The sequence below is a fragment of the Chaetodon auriga genome, chromosome 6 (assembly GCF_051107435.1).
Source record: "Chaetodon auriga isolate fChaAug3 chromosome 6, fChaAug3.hap1, whole genome shotgun sequence".
Taxonomy (NCBI): domain Eukaryota; kingdom Metazoa; phylum Chordata; class Actinopteri; order Chaetodontiformes; family Chaetodontidae; genus Chaetodon; species Chaetodon auriga.
Genome location: NC_135079.1, coordinates 15,948,902 through 15,972,474, shown reverse-complemented (window position 1 = coordinate 15,972,474; position 23,573 = coordinate 15,948,902). Strand labels below are relative to the sequence as shown.

At 41.7% G+C, this 23,573-nt stretch overlaps 1 protein-coding gene across 1 annotated transcript; it reads left to right on the top strand.

The window, feature by feature from the left end:
- Nucleotides 1–49: 49 nt before the first annotated feature.
- Nucleotides 50–20,375, top strand: ces2b (carboxylesterase 2b). Its single transcript, XM_076732585.1, has 29 exons — nucleotides 50–99; nucleotides 188–335; nucleotides 421–570; nucleotides 675–747; nucleotides 858–1,030; nucleotides 3,367–3,559; nucleotides 3,647–3,788; nucleotides 4,050–4,183; nucleotides 4,324–4,477; nucleotides 4,576–4,680; nucleotides 4,788–4,886; nucleotides 5,002–5,145; nucleotides 5,241–5,318; nucleotides 5,407–5,554; nucleotides 5,640–5,789; nucleotides 5,896–5,968; nucleotides 6,079–6,251; nucleotides 17,328–17,520; nucleotides 17,608–17,749; nucleotides 18,011–18,144; nucleotides 18,285–18,438; nucleotides 18,537–18,641; nucleotides 18,735–18,833; nucleotides 18,949–19,092; nucleotides 19,188–19,265; nucleotides 19,354–19,501; nucleotides 19,587–19,736; nucleotides 19,838–19,913; nucleotides 20,020–20,375. The coding sequence occupies exons 1-29, from the start codon at nucleotides 52–54 to the stop codon at nucleotides 20,201–20,203; spliced, it is 3,792 nt and encodes a 1,263-aa protein (XP_076588700.1). The 5' UTR covers nucleotides 50–51; the 3' UTR covers nucleotides 20,204–20,375.
- Nucleotides 20,376–23,573: the final 3,198 nt, after the last annotated feature.

Below are 23,573 nucleotides of genomic sequence, written 5' to 3'. Positions count from 1 at the left end.
AGCAGCTGTGTCTTCCTTCAGTTCTTTGGTCTTCCAAACTGGACAGAGGGAATGGATCGGGAGCAGTTCATGAGCGCGATTTCCATCTTTTTCCCTGATGTAAGAAAGAGACTGCCTGACAGTACAATGCCACTCTGTTTCATTTTGCTCAAACTTGTCTGACAGATATGTTGCTCGTTTTCTCAAGCCCAAACATGCAATCATACGTGATTTGATATTGGATGAATATGTTGGAACTGGTGAAGATCGTGTGAAAAACAGAGATGGGTTCACTGAGGTGATGGGAGATGTGATATTCACCATTCCAGCCATCAAGGCTGCCAATGCCCACAGAGGTAGTTTATTTACACAAGAATTTATCTATTTACTGTCAGAAACTATCATAACAACATAATATCACACTCATTTGTCTACTACTAGATGCAGGCGCCTCCGTGTACCTGTACGAGTACCTCCATCCTCCCAATTTCCTGCAGGCAAAACGGCCAAGCTTTGTTAGGAGTGACCATGGAGATGAAATCTTCACAGTATTCGGATTGTGCTTCACAACTATTCATGCCAAATTACCAGGTAAATTCAATCTAAAAATCACTATTTCAACAGCCCATCAGAGAGCTGGGTTTGCTTCTGGAAAGTGCAAAGTGTTTTACCAGATTATCATTATTTTACAGAAGGTGCATGCTCTGAAGAGGAGGAGCAGTTGAGCAAAACCATGATGAGATACTGGGGCAACTTTGCTCGCACAGGGTAGGAATTAATCCCCATTCAAAGTTATCATACACACAGAGATAAGACAAACTTGTTTCTGATTGTGTGTGTGTGTGTGTGTGTGTGTGTGTGTGTGTGTGTGTGTGTAGGTCTCCTAATGGGAAAGGTCTTGTCCATTGGCCAAAGTATGGAGCAGAAGAAGGCTACTTGGAAATTGGTGCAAAGGATCAGGCAGCGGGTCAGCACTTGAAGAAGGACCAGTTTGTCTTCTTCACTCAGACCCTCCCGGAGAAGATCCGACAACTTAGTGAGAAGGAACACAGCGAGCTGTAGAACAGTCGCCTCTTCTTTCTCCATTCTAAGTTTTTTTTAATGATCCTGTCTTCAAGAAATCATCCAAAGCTGCATCACACACACTGTGAAACCATTGTTAAAACTAATGTGATGTGAATAATGAATGAAGTTATGTGTTGTGACAGTAGGGTATTTTAACAGTTCATTTTAATCCATGGCATATTGCTTCAGGGAATATTTTTATAAAATCTTAAAGCTCAAAAGGACATATGTGGTAGAAAGGCACTGACATCATCAGATACCTCCACTGCATTTGCCTGCAGATGTACTATTTCTTTAATCATTTAAGTGGTCGCTTGACACAGTACAGTACAACTGGACACCGTATGTGCAGCCACTGTTCAGAGGAAGAAAAAGGCAGTGAAGAGAAGGCCCAAAGGTCAATACCAAAGCTTGAGCCAACAGCCTTCAGCACAAAGGCCAACCATGACTGACATGAAGTTAATGCTTCGAAGGAATACTCAACAAGTGTATTTATACTTAGACATTGACATAGACACAATGATGAGAACATATTTTGCTTTGTTTCTTCTTTATTGTTTACTGTATAATTGCACGTCATTTCAAAGTTTGGATGTCTTTGGTATTAATCCACAATGAAGAAAATAAGAAAAACACATTGAACTAGAAGGTGTGTCCAAACTTTTCTCTGGTCAGGTGCAACAATATGCTCATTGCTACTCTGAAAAATTAAATTTCCAAATATCACCTGCATATATGTGGCTCATGTGAGATCTTCTTCTCTCCTGCAAACAAGATATTTTTACTTTTGTCTTGTTCTTGATGGAAGTGTAATAAATTTGTAAGTCAATGATACGGTTCTTATTTAGCCAAGACAGTCAGTACAATATTTTGTTTTAGTTTACAGAAAGACAAGATGAAAGAAACCTTTGGACAGAAAACACTTTGAGCCATCGAGGCCAGTGGGTCAGGGTGATGTTCGGAGGCGGAGCATCTGATATCTGTTAATCACTGGTTGTTGTGTAAAATCTGATGACTCGTATCATATCGTAACATTAGTTGGAGCACTGCCTCGGTCAATGGTAAAAGGGGGAGGGTCACAGGAGGTGACATCGTTTCTGCGCTTTTCCAGCAGAGTGTTTCAGTGCGTGCACAGACGATCACCATGAAGTTCCGTGCAGGGCAAACTTTTTTCTTATTGACGTCTGTTTTATTTCTATGTATTGCTGCAAACCTACATGGTAAGTCGGACAAACCTGCCTTCTCTGCACGATGATATCGGCGTCAGCAAGGACGCATTACTTGTAGATGTGACTGCACTGTTAATTCGAGTTACAACACAGGATACACTTTAAAAAAAAAAAAAAAAAAAAAAAATCTCTCATAGTATGAATCAGTAGTCAAACTTGATGGGCCACTTTATCTGTTGGCGTTTTATAGCACCGTAAACGAGGCTACCTTTTACCTCCATGCAGGACAAGCTCACTTTGTCCAAAGGTGAGACTCATATGCCAAAGACCCAGGCAGGTTGCAACTTGTAATATTTAGGTTCGTCGTCTGGCTTCAGGCTTATGTAGGATATCGTGAAAATGGGAATGACTGTGGCCTTATAAACAAATATCACAGGCTACTCAGTGTGGTGGAAAAATGCCAAAATGGAGCTATGTTTTACTTCTTTATTAACAACCTTGGTCTTTTTAGTTTTCACCATCATTTGTGTTGTAATAACACTGTATTCATCATATTAATTTTAGCCTACAGATTAGATCAACACAACTTTAAAAAGGAGCCATGAGAGCATAATTTTACATAAACACCCAGGACCGAATTTAGTTAAATCATTTAAGTAATCATTTAACGAGATAGGATATTAACACACTGAAAATCCATCACTGATTGCATTGCAGAACTGTATTCAATGGGCCACAGTGGACCCAGGGTATAGCTGTGCACCCTGACCTGCTGGTGAATGGGAGTCTTTACAATTATTGTTTAACTTGGTCCAGCAAACCATCTACATATTAAGGTGTTTAATGAAAAACAAAACAAGCAAAAAAAAAAGCTATGCTTCCCTTCATTCTGTTCCCTACCTGCCCCAGGTGACATCGTCAAATTGCTTTGGAGACAGAAACAGTGCGTCTTGCACATTGCTCACTATAGCTGAAGTCAAATGGAAAATTGTTGTATTATGTAACACTTGCCACTTGCGACATAAGCTACCACCAACCAACAATTCAGTGTTGCATATTTGCATGATGATATTTTTTACTGGAATTGGAAATTGACTCGATCAAGTGTGAAGTGTCACATTATGATTCTGACTAAGTCTTAATATCCTGACAGCGCCTGAAGTCCACACAAAGCTCGGCAGCCTGAGAGGTACATATGTGAGTGTAAAGGGGAAGGAGACCGGGGTCCATGCCTACCTGGGTATCCCATTTGCCAAGCCACCCATAGGCCCTGCTCTGAGACTGGCTGCACCTCAACCAGTGGAGGGATGGGAAGGAATGAGGGACGCCACCCAGCAGCCACCCATGTAAGGCAATCATGCCCTTCAATTGTTGCACACTGCACTTGGACAAATAATGTTCAGTATGTACTGACAAAAATGTCTCTTTTTCAGGTGTGTTCAGAATAAACAACTTCTTTACGATCTTCTCGATAAACTGGGTGGCCTGTTGGCAGATGTCCCAGACATTTCGGAAGACTGTCTTTACCTCAACATTTACACTCCTGCAAACAGAGCTCCCAATGCCAAGCTCCCAGTAAGAACCCTTTGCTGCAGGTTTGGAGTGGTGCTGCTCCCTCACTAAGATTCAGCTTTGGATCGTGTTCTTGGATGAGGTGGCTTGATTGAAGAATCTATGATGGCCAGACTGTAAAGGGATTTCCTCTTAATACTCAAATTGTCACCATGTGATCTGTGCTTAAGTCAGATTTAATTCTTTGTGGGGTTTAATGTAGTTTAATTGATATTCTTATGAGCTCAGTTAGAATAAAGTAAAAATGTGCTTATTCCCTACCAGGTCATGGTCTGGATCCATGGTGGAGGGTTTGCTTCGGGGTCAGCTTCAACGTATGATGGCTCTGCCCTGGCTGCATACCAGGATGTGGTTGTTGTTCTCATCCAGTACCGCTTGGGACTTCTGGGCTTTCTCAGGTAAAAAGCCACAAGTCACTAAGCACAGTCAGAATGAACGTGCTATCTGTGCCACATGTGACAACAGTTCAAAACTGCAGTCACTTTTACCAGCTGGTGTAAACGTAGCCTGGCAGATGATAATTATATGTTCTATCCAGCACTGGAGACAAGCACTTGTCAGGGAACTTTGGTCTGCTGGACCAGATCCAAGCGTTGAGGTGGACCCAAGAGCACATTCACAACTTTGGAGGAGACCCTGATTTAGTCACTATATTTGGGGAGTCTGCTGGTGGAGTGAGCGTATCCCTGCTAGTAAGGATCATTCTGCAGATAAAGCACTGTCTTTGCAAGTATTGCGCAGTTTTGCTGCTCACGGAACCTTTCCTCTTTCCTGTCACTTAAATCAACAGCTTCTCTCACCACTGTCTCATGGCCTGGTCCACCGTGCCATTGCTGAGAGTGGCACTGCTGCAATGGACGTCCTTGTAGCAAATGATCCTCTGCCAGTGACTCAGGTGGATTATCAGTGTTTATTTACACTAATTATGTGTTATGCATCTCGACTTTGTTCACAATATTGACAATATCACAACATCTTTGTTTTCTAAATTGTTGTCCTCAGATGATAGCAAATGTATCTGGCTGTAGCCTCGAAAGCACAGAGAAGATGGCTGATTGCATCAAAAACCTTGATATTAGTGCTATTTTGACTATTGCACAGGTGAGATATCGTATGTAGAGCTGACACTGACTGATTTGATGAGATTATTATGATGTAGCTGTTTTTATGTTGTCTTTATCTCAACTTTTTGTTTTAAACATTTTTTTCTCTCAAGGATGAAAAAGTGAGATATCCCATAAATGTTGATGGACACTTCCTGAGAAAACCTGTGGATGAGCTGTTCCATAAACATGAACTTCTCACTGTGCCGTTCATGACTGGTGTTAATGATCATGAAGGGGGCTGGATACTTGCTGATGTAAGTGTGGATGTTGAATTGTTACAGATTCCCACATAAGACCATAAAAATGTGTTTTTGTTTGAAATGGTAATAGCAGCTGTGTCTTCCTTCAGTTCTTTGCTCCTCCAAACTGGACAGAGGGAATGGATCGGGAGCAGTTCATGAACGCGATTTCCATCTTCTTCCCTGATGTAAGAAAGAGACTGCCTGACAGTACAATGCCACTCTGTTTCTTTTTGCTCAAACTTCTCTGACTGATATGTTGCTCATTCTCTCAAGCCCAAACATGCAGTCATACGTGATTTGATATTGGATGAATACATTGGAACTGGTGAAGATCGTGTGAAAAACAGAGATGGGTTCACTGAGGTGATTGGAGATGTGATATTCACCATTCCAGCCATCAAGGCTGCCAATGCCCACAGAGGTAGCTTATTTACACAAGAATTAATCTGTTTCCTGTCAGAAACTTTCATCAAAACATAATATCACACTCATTTGTCCACTACTAGATGCAGGCGCCTCCGTGTACCTGTACGAGTACCTCCATCCTCCCAAATTCCTGCAGGCAAAACGGCCAAGCTTTGTTAGGAGTGACCATGCAGATGAAATCTTCACAGTACTCGGATTCTGCTTCACAACTACTCATGTCAAATTACCAGGTAAATTCAATCTAAAAATCACTATTTCAACAGCCCATCAGAGAGCTGGGTTTGCTTCTGGAAAGTGCAAAGTGTTTTTTACCAGATTATCTTTATTTTACAGAAGGTGCATGCTCTGAAGAGGAGGAGCAGTTGAGCAAAACCATGATGAGATACTGGGGCAACTTTGCTCGCACAGGGTAGGAATTAATCCCCATTCAAAGTTATCATACACACAGAGATAAGACAAACTTGTTTCTGACTCTGTGTGTGTGTGTGTGTGTGTGTGTGTGTGTGTGTGTGTGTGTAGGTCTCCTAATGGGAAAGGTCTTGTCCATTGGCCAAAGTATGGAGCAGAAGAAGGCTACTTGGAAATTGGTGCAAAGGATCAGGCAGCGGGTCAGCACTTGAAGAAGGACCAGTTTGTCTTCTTCACTCAGACCCTCCCGGAGAAGATCCGACAACTTAGTGAGAAGGAACACAGCGAGCTGTAGACCAGTCGCCTCTCCATTCTCCATTCCTTCAGTGTTTTTTTTATTGATTCCATCTTAAACAAATCATTCAAAGCTGCATCACACACACTGTGAAACCATTGTTAGAACTAATGTGATGTGAATAATGAATGAAGCTATGTGTTGCGACAGTAGGGTATTTTAACAGTTCATTTTAATCCATGGCATTTTGCTTCAGGGAATACTTTAATTCAGGGAATACTTAGAGCTTTTCAATGCTCAAAAGGACATATGTGTTAGGAAGGCACTTATATCATCACATCTCACCACTGTGTTTGCCTGCATAAGTAATATTTCTTTAATTGATTGTTCAACAATTAAAAAAAATCTTATGAAGCTGATGTGTGAGATCTTGTACTATTCAGTTATGTTACAATTACAATTTGTCATTTGGCAGATACTTTTTTCCAAAGCAACGTACCTATGAGATTTTATACATCACAAGCAAGATTCTAGACAGGAGAGAACAAGCGTAATTGCTATAACGCTAATTTCTGGTCCAATTGGACATAGGTGCTATGAGGCAGTGCTATGAGGTAGTAATGCATAGAGTGCATAGAGTGAATATAGAGCTTTTTTTTTATTTAAGAAAGAAGGCGTTCAGTAAAAAGCTTGGTCTTTAGCCTTTTCCTAAAGATCGAGAGGGACTACAGATTGAATGGAGTTTGGTAACTCATTCCACGACCGGGGAACAATGGAAGAAAAGAGTCTAGCTAGAGACTTAGGGCCTTTTTGAGTTGGCTACACCAGGCTGGGATGACAAGAAGCTCAGTCTTTGACAGGTTAAGCTGAAGGTGCCGTTCCTACATCCATGCCGAGATATCGGCGAGGCATGCCGATATCTGTGCCGAGACTGTGGGGTCGCCTGGCGGGAACAAAAGGTAGAGCTGGGTATTGTCAGCATATGAGTGGTCTGAGAAGCCATGTGAGCAAATGACTGCACCAAGTGCAGTGGTGTATATTGAAAAGAGAAGGGGTCCAAGCACTGACCCTTGAGGTAGCCCTGTGGACAAGCAGAGGGATTTAGACGCTTCTCCCCTCCAAGACACTGCAAAGGATCTCCCGGAGAGGTAGGACTCTAGCCGAGAGCAGATCCTGAGAAGCCAAGTTCAGCAAGTGTGGAGAAGAGCATTTGGTGGTTAACCATGTCAAAGGCAGCCAATAGGTCGAGCAATAGTAGAACAGAGGACTGACCAGTAGCTCTAGCTGATAATAGTGTTTGCCCTACAGATAAGAGTGCAGTCTCCGTAGATTGTCTGCATTTGAAATCAGATTTTCTAGGATCATGCAGGTTGTTCTCAGAAAGGAATTCAGAGACTTGATTAAAGACCGTGCTCAAGAGTCTTGGAAAAGAAAGTGAGGAGTGAAACCGGCCTGTAATTTTCAACCTGAAATGGGTTGAGTATAGGTTTCGTTAGCAGTGGGGTAACTCTGGCTTGTATAAAAGCAGTGGGGAACACGCCTATTGTAAGTGAGGAGCTGATCATGTAGGGTGGAGGTGGTGGAGGGTTGAGTAGTGAGTTAAAAGCAGAAAATAGTTTCTGAGCGTCTTCGGCCCTACTGATTTTCTCCTGACAATAAGTGGACTTGGCACTTTTTAGATGGGAGGAGAATGCAGACAGGAGAGACTGATAATTGCTGAGGTCAGAGGGATCTCTGGTTTTGCTCCATTTTCTCTCAGCTGCACTGAGCACCACCCATTGTTCTCTGATTACACCGGTGAGCCATGGACTGGTGGGGGTTTTGCAAGTAAGTTTGGACGAGAGTGGGTGACAAGTTATCCTGTGGTTTACCTTGCTCAGCTTCTGCCCAAACTTGAAAAATGGCCAGGCCAACCATAAAGGATGTAATGGGACAACTCTTTTCCTCTTCTCAATTTTATTTTCTTATTGGAGGAAATATTATAAACAGAAACAGAAATGTACAACCATCATCACTTTCAAATAGAACATGTCTCACATACTTTTTAAATGTTTTGTCATTTATAAAGTAATTTATTATTCAAATATTTGAACTTTAACTTAACTGTTTTAAAGTGCAGAGCATTCACTGTTTTAAGCTTTACAATATTTGATTACCATGTACCTCCAATTTATCAACTATCAAACATTATTTATCAATAATCATTTACATTAAACATGAAATCAATTTGTACCAGCAAGGAGACAAAAAAAAACCAAGCAGGCTGCTTCACTGCTGTTCAACATGAGTAGGCCTGCTGTCTATCCTAATCATGCATGAAACCAAACTATACCTATAGACAGTTAGCTTAGCCGTGCAGCAGTTTCGAATCGCAATTAAGTCAAGAGTATTGGCTGCTTTGTGTTGTTTGGTTTGTATCAATTTTTCGCAAGCTCAAAAAACAGGCAAAGTTAAGAACACACACACTGGCCATTGTTGTGAAAGGGTTAATGTGTGTTCCAGGCCCAGTTTGTCACCAGGGTTTTTCATGGGTCCAGCACTTCAGTTTGAGAGGTGATCATGGATCAGTAACACTGGATAGTGACAACAAGAGTTTGTTTGCTATATTGGGTATCGTAGCTCACAGGGGTTGTGTACGTTTATTTATTCTTCGTTTTAATGGATGCTTGTGTTTGTTATTGTTTAAATTACTATTGTGTGTGTCTTATACAATGCATGTTTTGGAGACCAGGAAGCTAAATTGACCTTCAAAGTGTCAGCTAGTGAAGATCTGTTAATAAACTGAACTAAACTAAGAAAGCTGGGGATGACCTCTTTCAGAACCTTCTTCCTCTGTTTATGTTCTTACTCCCATCCCAGACACATCTGCCCAATGAGTGAAGTGATTATTCTCATGAAGCCCGTAGTGCTACACCTTGGCAAGCTTGGATTTTTCTCCATGTGAAAAGACAATAAAACAAAGGACAAAATTAATCAAGTTCATCAACTGATTCGGACCTAACTGTAAGTATGAAAATGACGTAACAATAATGTTGACAAACCATTTGCATTTTTTTATTTGAGTCCAACCCTTTTTTCAAGCCTTTACGTCCTTTGAAGACAAAATGTTGGTATGTTGTGGGTCATTGTCCTCCTGAAAAACAAATGATGGTCCCACTACTTGCAAACCAGATGGGATCTCATGCCACTGCAGAATGCTTTGACAGCCTTTGATAGCTGACTTAGTGTGCCTTAAATTTTGATGGTCACCAGCAAAGCATCTCCACACCATCACATGGTGTCCTCCTTCATGCTTCATGGTGGGAACCACAGATTCAGATACCATCTGTTCACAAAGACACAGCAGTTGAAACCAAACATCTCAAATTTGTACTAATCAAACCAAAGTTCAGATTTTCACTTCTTGTTTTTCTGGGTCCAATCAATTCTCTTCCTGTTGTTGGGCTTCTTGAGTCATGTTTTTTGTTTTGTTTATTTCCAGCAATTCATGAAGACGTGATTCATGCAGTCTCCTCTGAACAGTTTATGTTGAGATATGTCTGCTACTTGAACTCTGTGAAGCATTGACATGGACTCTAATCTGAGGTGCCATTAATTGACTTTCTCAGGCTGCTAATTGTAATGAACTTCAGTAGAGGTAACTCTTGGTCTTCCTTTCCTGGGGCCGTCCTCATGAGAGCCAGCTAGTTTCATCAAGGGGTTTGATGGTTTTTGCGACTGCACTTGAAGATACGTTCAGAGTTCTTGAAATTTTCCAGATTGACTGACCTTTTTGTCTTAAAGTAATGATGTCCTGTTGTTTCTCTTTACTTACTCGAGCAGTGCTTCCTGTAATATGGATTACTACAGCACTCAAATAGGGCCGTTTGTTGTATGCCGTCACTGAGATTTTCCACTTTATAAACCTGACAAAGGTGAGGCATGAAGACCCGCTTGCTGCTGCACAGATGTCCTGGATGGAAACTCCTTTAAATAGTGGACTGAGTTTGCAGTCCCACCAGTGCCTGCAAACCCAGACTCATATAAGACAGAAAAATCACTCCTACAGTCCAGTGGGATTCTGCTTTGTAATTGGCTTGGCCATATGGGGGTTGGCCAACAATACAAAGAATGGTCGCTTCTCTGAAACCAAGGCATGAACTGGACACAGAATGTGCAGCCACTGGTCAGAGGAAGAAAAAGGCAGTGAAGAGATGCGAGATGTTTTTCTCTCCTGCAAACAAATTATTTTTACTCAATTTTTTCATAATGGAAGTGTAATAATTTTGCAAGTCCGTGATAAGATATTTATTTTGCCAAGACAGTCAAGTCCAGTATTTTGTTTTAGTTTACAAAAAGACAAGATGAAAGAAACCTTTCAACAGGAAACACTTTGACCCATATTGGCCTCTATGGGCAGGGTGATAGTAGGAGGCGGAGGATCTGATATCTGTTAATCACTGGTTGTTGTGGTGTAAAATCTGATGACTCATATCATATTGTAACATTAGGTGGAGCATTGTTTCGGTCAGTGTTATAAGGGGGAGGTTCACAGGAGGTGACATCGTTTCTGCGCTTTTCCAGCAGAGTGTTTCAGTCCGTACACAGACGACCACCATGAAGTTCTGTGCAGGGCAAACCTTTTGCTTATTGACATCTGTTTTATTTCTTTGTGTTGCTGCAGACCTACATGGTAAGTAGGACAAATCTACCTTCTTTGCACAATGATATCAGCGTCAACAAGGACACATTACTTCTAGCAGACCTGACTGCACTGTTAATTCGAGTTACAACACTCTAACGACAGGATACCCATTTTTCAATGCATCTCTCACAGTATGAACCAGTAGTTAAACATGATGGGCCACTTTAACTGATAGCATTTTGTTGCACCTTAAACGACGCTACCTTTGACCTACATACAAGACAGCACTTTATCCAAAGGTGAAACTCATATCCCAAAGACCCAGGCAGGTTGCAAGTTGTAATATTTAAGCTTGTCTTCTGGCTTCAGGCTCATGCAGGACATCATGAAAATCGTAGCTTTATAAACAAATATCCAGGGCTCTCAACCCGTTCACACGCTCACACGCCACACCTTGTATGTCTCACACAGAGAAATTACCAGGATAACGCCCACCAAGTTGTGCCGCTATTTTTTAGAACAGTGGAGCAGCTAGAGGAATTAGTGACGTGTCAGTCGCGAACGAAACAGCTCTTAGAGCCGGCTCTTTAAAGTAAAGGATCGGAGCCCGCCGGCTACTGCCTGGGGGCCAGTTTATTGTTTTTCTTTTTCTCAACTTTTTTTTTTTTTTTTGCTCAAGTCGCACGTGAATGGTCAACTACAAGACGTGGGGCGGCCTCTGTGCTTACGTGCTGAGCAGGAGGGGGAGGGGCGGGGGTTACACACAGCACACAGCGCGCGCGCGCGCGCACACACACACACACACACACACACACACCTGCACTCTCTCCGTCGCCAAAATCTCACTCTGAACTCAGTTGAAAACTTGAGATCCCTGAATGTCACAGCCTTTGATATTCAGGGCTCTCTGGCATTTTCCCACCGCATACTTAGTGTGGTGGAAAAATGCCAGAATGGAGCCATGTTTTACTTCTTTTTTAACAACCTTGGTCTTTTTAGTTTTCATCATGATTTCTATTGTAACAACAATATATTCATCATATTAATTTTAGCTTACAGATTAGATCAACACAACTTTAAAAAGGCACCATGAGGGCATAATTTCACATAAACACCCAGCATGTAATTTAGTCAAATTATTTAAACCTTTTGTGTTGCAACTGTTTTCAATGGGCCACAGTGGAGCCAGGGTGCAGCTGTGCACCCTGACCTGCACAGAGCCAGTTTGAATCGGTGAATGGGAGTCTTTACAATTATTGTTGAACTTAATCCAGCAAACCATCTACATATTGAGGTGTTTAATAAACAACCAAAATATATATATTTCCTTACTGTCACCTTTAGAACTGCAGATAACAATTATTTCCATTGATGATTCATCTGAAAAAAATCGGGGTTTTTATTCATGGAAAATGAACATTTTTAAAAACTCTGGTCAAAGTGGAGATTTCTGAAAACGCCGGTTATGTGTTGGCGTGTAAACATGGTTACACGGCGTTTTAGGTTCCCAAACATGACAACATGGGTCTGAAAATTAACATCATGTGAGCCACCTATGTTTACACTCGCGCCCTTTGGTTTGGCATAGTTATGATGGCACTCGACGGCGTATAAACGACTACATTTTTGAAAACGATGTTTTTTGCACATGTTATTTTTGAAACCGGAGGCGCTAAAATATCCGTTTTCCAATGCACTCTGCTACTTATAAACCTAGCCTAAAATGTCAGTCTAAAATACGTGTTCACCTGGTGAAACATTACATGCGTGCGTAGGAGCAGCTCTATAATGAGCCTGGAAGACTGTTCTTTGAAAATGCCTCACTCAAAGTCTAATCTCAAGAAAAAGACTGCCACGGCGAAGCATGCGACCGGAGTTGTGGACTCTGCTGCAGTTCAACCCGAAGAAGCAAGCGAGGGAGAAACTACTGCCGAGGTTGAGGAAACCGGGAGCGATGATAACCCGAGTATTCTTTTGGCTTTGAGTAAGATAACTGACAACATTACAAAGTCATTGGATGCTAAAGTCGACACGGTAACTTGCTGCTATACACGAACAAACATCTCGGATGCAGGCTTTGGCAACGCTGGTTGGTGATGCTGAGACACGGATCTCAGGCGTGGAAGACACAATGGATGTGTTGCAGGTAAAGTGACAAAACTCGAGAAACAAACATCCGACATGGGAGATCATATCTAGAGAACCGCAGCCGCAGATGTAACCTCCGTCTGGTCGGACTGCCTGAGGGCACGGAGGGAAAGGACCCCAGTCACTTTCATGGAGACATGGCTCCCCTCCTATCTCAATCTCACAACTAACACTGGGAAGATCAAGTTGGACCGCGCTCACCGCTTCCTAGCACCGAGGCCGGGCACTAACCAACGCGCCAGATCCGTCATCATGAAATTTCACAACTTTGCTGATAAACAACGAGTGATGGCCGCGGCCCGGCGCCTTGCTGCAGAGCCGAATCAGCCAGCAGACCGGATCAAAGTTTCCTTCTTTAATGATTACTCGGCGACGGCGGCCAAGAAAGGCTTGACGAGATGAAGAGTTGCCTGAGGAGGAAGAATGAGAATTATGCGCTTCTATATCCCGCCACGCTGAAGCTGACTGTCAACGGTATGGAGAAGAGATTTAACACGCCGGAGGCAGCCGCGACTTACGTGGAATCGTTGCCCTGAATGTCTGTAACCACCAGACTATCCCTTTTCTTTAACATTGCGCCTGGACCGTGCCGTATGAAGCGATGTGAGTACTTGCCAAATTCAGGCGTGGGTGACAATACCCCCCTTTCTTTCCCACTGCTTATAATCAACCAGGTGAAATGTCCTACTTCATCGTGTGCTATGTCTAGGTGCGAGTTAAGCGCATGTTGCACCTGTCGGCTTTTAGCCGCAGGCAGGAGAAGGACGGTTTTTCCCAACATGTTCAGTAGGGTTGTTGCCAAATTACTATTTTTGAATGTTATATTACACAGCTCTTTCTTTTTCTCTCCTTATTTGCTGGTTTTATTTTTACTATTATTTTTTTTATTTTTATTGGATCTCGTGGCTCAGTATGCTTTCTATGATACAATGGATAATACTCATAATGAATAAGCTGAGAGTATGCACCTGGAATATAAGGGGAGTCCACAGCCCTATTAAGCAGAGAAAAATACTTACATATCTAAAAAAGGATGATATAGATGTTGAGACACATCTTGACGACACAGAGCATTTAAAGTTACAACAAGGGCCATTCGGACAAGTATTTATCTCATCCTTTACAACAACAAGTAGGGGAGTAGCAGTGTTGATTAGGAAAAATCTACCTTTTATAATACCTGACTGTGTTAAGGATCTGAAGGGTCGCTATGTGATAATCAAAGGAATTTTTTGCGTGGTCAAAATATTGTAATGATGAATGTGTACTTTCCACCTGCCCACCCAATCACCTTCCTTACTAAAATGTTTCTGGATTTAGCTCCATTCCTTTCTGACTCCACTGTTATTGTTGGTGGTGGTTTTAACTTAATATTAAACCCGCTTATTGACAAATTTCCACATAGTACCGCTCCCCCCTCTCCTCAGGCCAACACACTCCATGCTCTATGTGAGGAGATTGGGCTTATTGATGCTTGAAGGTGCACCCACCCCTCTGATAAACAATATACATTTTTCTCGGTTTCCAAACAAGCTCCAGAGGCAGAGCAACTAATGGACAGTTTCTTTGCTCAATTTGATTTACCAAATTTGTCAGAAGAGCAGAAGCTATTAAAACATTACAAAATGGAAAGTCACCAAGACCTGACGGCCTCTGTTGTGAATTTTAGAAACATTTCCAAAATATTCTTGTAGAACCTCTTCTTGATATGTTCAGTCATTCCTTCACCACAGGAGAATTTCTACAGACGCTGAAGGAGGCCAGTATATCCTTAATTTTAAAGAAAGGGAAGTGTCCTGACTCTTGCGGATCCTACAGGCCCATAGCCCTCTTAAATGTGGATAGGAAGCTGCTTTCTAAAACCTTAGCCTCCCATTTAGAAAATCTCTTACCAATACTGGTAAAGGAAGACCAGACAGGTTTTATAAGGGGTCGGAATTCAGCCACCAATGTTAGACGTTTGTTGAATGCTATCCTAGCTTTTAAACATAAATCTATTAATGGTCTGGTGCTTTCTCTTGATGCAGAGAGAGCATTCGACTGAATTGAATGGTCTTTCTTACTGTATACACTGGGTAAATTTGGTTTGGGGGAGAACTTTATAAAATGGGTCAAAATTATATATACTAGACCACAGGTAGCGGTCTTGACTAATGGACTCAGGTCTGAATATTTCAATACTCACAGAGGGGTGATGCAGGGTTGCCCTTTATCGCCCCTCTTATTTGCTTTGGCCATAGAGCCACTTGCTGAGGCCATAAGAGTAACATCCACAATACGTAGTTTAGAGATCGGACAGCTGTGTCATAAAATAACCTTATACGCGGATGATGTGCTAATCCTTCTAACCCACCCTCTGAAACATCCATACCAGGTCTTATTGATGTGATTGACAGATTTAGTTGTTTCTCAGGTTACAAAATCAATTTGGCTAAATCAGAAGCTATGCCCCTTGGCACTCTTTCAACAATACCAACTACTGTACCTTCCTTCCCTTTCAAATGGTCTCCCAATGGGTTTGTGTACTTGGGAATCTTTATCACCCCATCCTTTGATCAATTATGTAAAGCCAACTTTGCACCCTTATTTTGTAAAATTAAGCAGGACCTAGAGCGATGGACATCACTTCCTGGCTAGGACGCATTGCCCTGGTCAAAATGAAGGTGTTGCTTAGGCTATTGTATCCTATTCAAATGATTCCTGTTTTGATTTCTAAAAGGGTGTCAAAGGATAGAAATGGGTGGCTCAGCTCTTTTATTTGGAATAGCGTAGACCTAGGCTTAAGATGGCAGTATTACATCTACCAAGTTAAATGGGTGGCTTGGACTTACCTAATATTAAAATTTATCAACTTTGTGTCCATTTAAGATTTGTAAATGGCTGGGTTAAGGATAAAACTTCAATCTGGATGGATATTGAGACAGCATTATCACAATGCAGACTAAGTGACTTTTCTTTATTTTAAAGAAATGAAAGCTTTTGGTACAAATCTTGTAACAATCAACACTCTTGTCCGCCGTCTTGAGGGAAGACCAAAGATAACATCCATTTTCACCCCAATAATAAATAATCTTGCTTTTCCCCTAGGTTCTTCAGACCCTGGTCTTCGACAGTGGTCTATTAAATATTAAATCTCTCAGTGACCTTTTCTCAGATGATAAGCTTATGTCATTTGAACAGCTTACTAACAGTTACAAATTGGCCAAACAAGATTTCTTTTGCTTTTTGCAAATAAAGCACTATATCATTCATAGCACAACCCTTATTGATCACCCTCAAAAATCTGCTGTCGAGAAAATTCTGTTTCAACAACAATTGAAAGTGTCTTTGAGCTCATTTTACCGTGTACTTAATGGTTTTTCTACCACTGATGTGCAGGGGGTCAGAGGTGTGTGGGAGAAGGAGCTGTCTGTGACCATAGATGAAGAAAAGTGGGACACTATTAGGTCTCTGGCAAAAAAAAAAGATTTCAATTTGCACTTGGACAAGAGCAATACAACTTAAGATTTTACACAGATGACATATATCCCCTCACCAAAGGCATTTCTTTAACCGCTCGCTTTCCCCTCTGTGTCTCAAATGTAAAACTGATGTGGGAACTTTAACCCATTATTTCTGGTCTTGTCATAAACTTCAAAGATACTGGGTTGAAATTCTAAGTGAAATGGAGAGAATTTTTCATATTCACACAGAAATGGACCCCATGTCCCTGATTCTAGGTCTTCCAAGTGCCTATCTGAAAACAGCAGTCAACAAAACATTGTATAACATTCTAACGTTTTCAGCTAGGAAAAATGGACCAGACCTCTCCTCCATCCTATTAAAAGGACTGCTGTGAGCAACATTTGTATACTGTAAGACTGGTCCACTGTAAGACTGATCCACCACCTCTTGTTTCACTCTTGTATTATGCCTAATGTTCATCTCTCATGAAAGAGCTGTCATATTTGTTTTGTGTTTGTTTTGTTGTGTGTCTAGTTTTTGTAAACACTGTTTGTTTTGTTGAATAGAAATAAAAACTCCAATAAAAACAATGGAAAGAAAAGTACAAAATTGCAATTCCAGTAGTGAAAAATTTAGTTGGAAAGGAAACTGCCCCCAAACCCCAGGTGACATGGTCAGTTTGCTTTGGAGACAGGAAGAATACGTCTTGCACATGGCTCACTATAGCTGAAGTCAAATGGAAAATTGTTGTATTACGTAACACTTGCCACTTGCAACATAAGCTACCACCAACCAACAATTCAGTGTTGCATATTTGCATGATGATATTTTTTACTGGAATTGGAAATTGACTCGATCAAGTGTGAAGTGTCACATTATGATTCTGACTAAGTCTTAATATCCTGACAGCGCCTGAAGTCCACACAAAGCTCGGCAGCCTGAGAGGTACATATGTGAGTGTAAAGGGGAAGGAGACTGGTGTCCATGCCTACCTGGGTATCCCATTTGCCAAGCCACCCATAGGCCCTGCTCTGAGACTGGCCGCACCTCAACCAGTGGAGGGATGGGAAGGAATGAGGGACGCCACCCAGCAGCCACCCATGTAAGGCAATCATGCCCTTCAATTCTTGCACACAGCACTTGGACAAATAATGTTCAGTATGTACTGACAGAAATGCCTCTTTTTCAGGTGTGTTCAGCATAAACAACTTTTTCACGATCTACTCGATCAACTTGGTGGCCTGTGGACAGATGTCCCAGACATTTCGGAAGACTGTCTTTACCTCAACATTTACACTCCTGCAAACAGAGCTCCCAATGCCAAGCTCCCAGTAAGAACCCTTTGCTGCAGGTTTGGAGTGGTGCTGCTCCTTCACTAGGATTCTGCTTTAGATCGTGTTCTTGGATGAGGTGGCTTAATTGCAGAATCTATGATGGCCAGACTGTAAAGGGATTTCCTCTTAATACTCAATTTGTCACCATGAGATCTGTGCTTTAGTCAGATTTAAATAATTCTGAGGTTTAATGTAGTTTAATTGATATTCTTATGAGCTCAGTTACAATAAAGTAAAAATGTGCTTATTCCCTACCAGGTCATGGTCTGGATCCATGGTGGAGGGTTTGCTTCGGGGTCAGCTTCAATGTATGACGGCTCTGCCCTGGCTGCATACCAGGATGTGGTTGTTGTTCTCATCCAGTACCGCTTGGGACTTCTGGGCTTTCTCAGGTAAAAAGCCACAAGTCACTAAGCACAGTCAGAATGAACGTGCTATCTGTGCCACGTGTGACAACAGTTCAAAACTGCAGTCACTTTTACCAGCTGGTGTAAACGTAGCCTGGCAGATTATAATTATATGTTCTATCCAGCACTGGAGATGAGCACTTGTCAGGGAACTTTGGTCTGCTGGACCAGATCCAAGCGTTGAGGTGGATCCAAGAGCACATTCACAACTTTGGAGGAGACCCTGATTTAGTCACTATATTTGGGGAGTCTGCTGGTGGAATTAGCGCATCCCTCCTAGTAAGGATCATTCTGCAGATAAAGCACTGTCTTTGCAAGTATTGCACAGTTTTGCTGCTCACAGAACCTTTCCTCTTTCCTGTCACTTAAATCAACAGCTTCTCTCACCACTGTCTCATGGCCTGGTCCACCGTGCCATTGCTGAGAGTGGCACTGCTGCAATTGATGGAGTCATGGCAAATGATCCTCTGCCAGTGACTCAGGTGGATTATCAGTGTTTATTTACACTAATTATGTGTTATGTATGAGTATTGGCAATATCACAACATCTGTGTTTTCTAAATTGTTGTCCTCAGATAATAGCAAATGTATCTGGCTGTAGCCTCGAAAGCACAGAGAAGATGGCTGATTGCATCAAAAACCTTGATATCAGTGCTATTGTGACTATTGCACAGGTGAGATATTGTATGTAGAACTGACACTGACTGACTTGATGAGATTATTATGAGGTAGCTGTTTGTATGTTGTCTTTATCTCAAATTTTTGTATTAAACGTTTCATTCTCTCAAGGATGAAAAATTGAGATATCCCATAAATATTGATGGACACTTCCTGAGAAAACCTGTGGATGAGCTGTTCCATAAACATGAACTTCTCACTGTGCCGTTCATGACTGGTGTTAATGATCATGAAGGGGGCTGGTTACTTGCTAATGTAAGTGTGGATGTTGAATTGTTTCAGATTCCCACATAAGGTCATAAAAAAGTGTTTTTGTTTGAAATGGTAATAGCAGCTGTGTTGTCCTTCAGTTCTTTGCTCCTCCAAACTGGACAGAGGGAATGGATCGGGGGCAGTTCATGAACGCGATTTCCATCTTCTTCCCTGATGTAAGAAAGAGACTGCCTGACAGTACAATGCCACTCTGTTTCATTTTGCTCAAACTTGTCTGACAGATATGTTGCTCGTTTTCTCAAGCCCAAACATGCAATCATACGTGATTTGATATTGGATGAATATGTTGGAACTGGTGAAGATTGTGTGAAAAACAGAGATGGGTTCACTGAGGTGTTGGGAGATTTGATGTTCACCATTCCAGCCATCGAGGCTGCCAATGCCCACAGAGGTAGTTTATTTACACAAGAATTAATCTGTTTACTGTCAGAAACTTTCATCAAAACATAATATCACACTCATTTGTCTACTACTAGATGCAGGCGCCTCCGTGTACCTGTACGAGTACCTCCATCCTCCCAAATTCCTGCAGGCAAAACGGCCAAGCTTTGTTAGGAGTGACCATGCAGATGAAATCGTCACAGTATTTGGATTGTGCTTCCTAACTGCTCATGTCAAATTACCAGGTAAATTCAATCTAAAAATCACTATTTCAACAGCCCATCAGAGAGCTGGGTTTGCTTCTGGAAAGTGCAAAGTGTTTTACCAGATTATCATTATTTTACAGAAGGTGCATGCTCTGAAGAGGAGGAGCAGTTGAGCAAAACCATGATGAGATACTGGGGCAACTTTGCTCGCACAGGGTAGGAATTAATCCCCATTCAAAGTTATCATACACACAGAGATAAGACAAACTTGTTTCTGACTCTGTGTGTGTGTGTGTGTGTGTGTGTGTGTGTGTGTGTGTAGGTCTCCTAATGGGAAAGGTCTTGTCCATTGGCCAAAGTACGGAGCAGAAGAAGGCTACTTAGAAATTGGTGCAAAGGATCAGGCAGCGGGTCAGCACTTGAAGAAGGACCAGTTTGTCTTCTTCACTCAGACCCTCCCGGAGAAGATCCGACAACTTAGTGAGAAGGAACACAGCGAGCTGTAGAACAGTCGCCTCTTCTTTCTCCATTCCTTCAAGTCTTTTATATTCATTCCGTCTTAAAGAAATCATCCAATGCTGCATCACACACACTGTGAAACCATTGTTAAAACTACTGTGATATGAATAATGAATGAAGTTATGTGTTGCGACAGTAGGGTATTTTAACAGTTCATTTTGAATCCATGCATACTGCTTCAGGGAATACTTTTATAAAATCTAAAGGACATACATGTTAGAAAGGCACTGACATCATCAGATACCACCACTGTGTTTGTCTGCATATGTAGTTTTTCTTTAATGATCTCGTTCAAATATCAAATAAAATCTTTTGGAGCTGATGTCTGAGATCTTGTACTATTCAGTTATGTTTGGTTTGTGTCAATTTTTCACAAGCACAAAAAACAGGCAAAGTTAGGAACACACACACTGGCCATTGTTGTGAAAGGGTTAATGTGTGTTACCAGCCCAGTTTGTCACCAGGGTTTTTCATGGGTCCAGCACTTCAGTTTGAGAGGTGATCATGAGTCATGGGTTTTGTTTGTTTGTTTTTTTCTTGTTTAAATTACTATTGTATGTGTCTTATACAATGTATGTTTTGACACCAGGAAGATAAACTGGCCTTCAAAGTGTCAGCTAGTGAGGATCTGTTAATAAACTGAACTAAACTAAGAAAGCTGGGGAAGAACTTCAAGTCATTTTCAGTTATCTTCAATATTTTTAGAATTTCAAGAGCCTGTGTTTGCTTTTTGTTTTTGCATCCGAAGTGTGTGAAGGAGCGGTATCGCAGGTCATTCCTCCCTGCAGCTGTCAGACTACACAACAAAACCTGCTCCAAGTAATCAGTGACATAATCTGTGCAATAAAACATGTACAGAACAGTCTGTAAATAGTAATACGATTTTGTACAATTCTCTTTAGGATGACATCTCTTTTCATTTTTTATTTAAATTTCCCACTCTTTTGTACATACTGCTGTTTTTACTTTGCATGCACTTGTTGTATTACGTCCTTTATTGTTGCTGCTGTAATTTGGAATTTCCCCTCATGGGACTAATAAAGGAATACTGAATTCAATTGAACTGAATTTTCTGTATCTCACGATGACACAGCAGTTGACACCAAACATCTCAAATTTGGACTAATCAAACCAAAGTTCAGATTTTCATTTCTTGTTTTTCTTGGTCTAAGCAATCCTCTTCCTGTTGTTGGGCTTCTTGAGTCATGTTTTCTGTTTTGTTTTGTCCAGCAATTCATGAAGACGTGATTCATGCAGTCTCCTCTGAACAGTTTATGTTGAGATATGTCTGCTGCTTGAACTCTGTGAAGCATTGACATGGACTCTAATCTGAGGTGCCATTAATTGACTTTCTGAGGCTGCTAACTGTAATGAACTTCAGTAGAGGTCACGCTTGGTTTTCCTTTCCTGGGGCCGTCCTCATGAGAGCCAGCTAGTTTCATCAAAAGGTTTGATGGTTTTTGCGACTGCACTTGAAGATACGTTCAGAGTTCTTGAAATTACTATTACTATTACTATTACTATTATACTATTACTATTAAATTACTATTGTATGTGTCTTATACAATGTATGTTTTGACACCAGGAAGATAAACTGGCCTTCAAAGTGTCAGCTAGTGAGGATCTGTTAATAAACTGAACTAAACTAAGAAAGCTGGGGAAGAACTTCAAGCCAGTTTCTGTTATCTTCAATATTTTTAGAATTTCAAGAGCCCGTGTTTGCTTAATTTAACATACCATTTGGTGCTCTTCATACTTGGTGCCACAATCTTCTTAGCAGCCCTGACTCATCCCTGTTTTAGGTTGGTTTGGTGGCACGTTAGATTTGGCCAGTGGACCTCTTTCGGAACCTTCTTCCTCTGTTTACATTCTTACTCCCATCCCAGACACATCTGTCCAATGAATGAAGTGATTGTTCTCATGAAGCCTCTAGTGCTACATCTTGGCACGCTTGGATTTTTCTCCATGTCAAAAGACAATAAAACAAAGGAGAAAATGTTCACCAACTTATCAACTGATTTGGACCTGAGCAAAAAACTCTAAGTGTGAAACTGATGCAACGATAATGTTGACAAAGCATTTCCGTTTTGTTTTTTGAGTCCTACCCTTTTTCGAAACTTTACGTCCTTTGATGTCAAAATTCCCTATGAGTAATGCATCACTCTCAATAATGTTTTTTCCTTTTCTTTATTATTGTCTACATTGTAGATTAATGCTGACTAACTCCAAACTATTAAATAAAACATATGGAATGTATGTATGTATGTAGTGAACAAAAAGTGTTAACAAAGAAAAGTAGGTTTTATACTTGAGATCCTTCAAAGCCATCTTTTACTTTTCTGACAGGTTTGCACACTCTTGGCAATCTCTTAGCCAGCTGCATAAGGTTGTCACTTGGAATGCTTTTCCAACAGTCTTGAAGGACTTCCTTTATATCCTGAGCACTTGTTGGTTGCTTTTCCTTCACTCTGCCACCCAATTTATCTCTGACTATCTCAACTGGGAGTAGACTGGGTGATTGTGGAAGCCAGGACATCTGCTGCAGCGCCCCATCACTCTTCTTCTTGGTCAAATAGCCATTACAAAACATGGAGGTATGTTGTGGGTCATTGTCCTCCTGAAAAACAAATGATGGTCCCACTAATTGCAAACCAGATGGGATCTCATGCCATTGCAGAATGCTTTGACAGCCTTTGATAGCTGACTTAGTGTGCCTTAAATTTTGATGGTCACCAGCAAAGCATCTCCACACCATCACAAGGTGTCCTCCTTCATGCTTCATAGTGGGAGGCACAAATTCGGGACATCTGTTCAACCTGAGCCTGAGACTGGGAAAGGTGCCACGCCTCTGGAAGACGTCCTGCATGGTACCTGTGCCAAAGACCCCACATCCCAAGGACCCTAGCTGCTACAGGTCAGTGGCCCTAACATCACACCTCATGAAGGCCCTGGAGCGGCTGGTTTTGCCCACCTGCGCCACCTGGTGAGCTCGTCCATGGACCCGCTGCAGTTCGCATACCAGCCTAGCATCGGAGTGGACGATGCCCTCATCTTCCTCCTCCATCGAGCTCTATCTCACCTGGAATCACCTGGGAGCTCTGTTCGGGTCCTTTTCCTGGACCTCAGCAGTCCTTTCAACACCATCAGGTCAGCCATCCTGAGAAACAAGCTGGAGCTTTCCACATGCTGGATAGTGGACTACCTTTCCAACCGCCCACAGTATGTGAGGACAAGGGACTGTGTGTCACGGACTGTCCTCTGCAGTCTAGGGGCCCCCCAGGGAACGGTGCTGGCACTGTTCCTCTTCACCCTCTATACAGCTGACTTTTCCCACCTGTCACCTACCTGTCCCCTGCA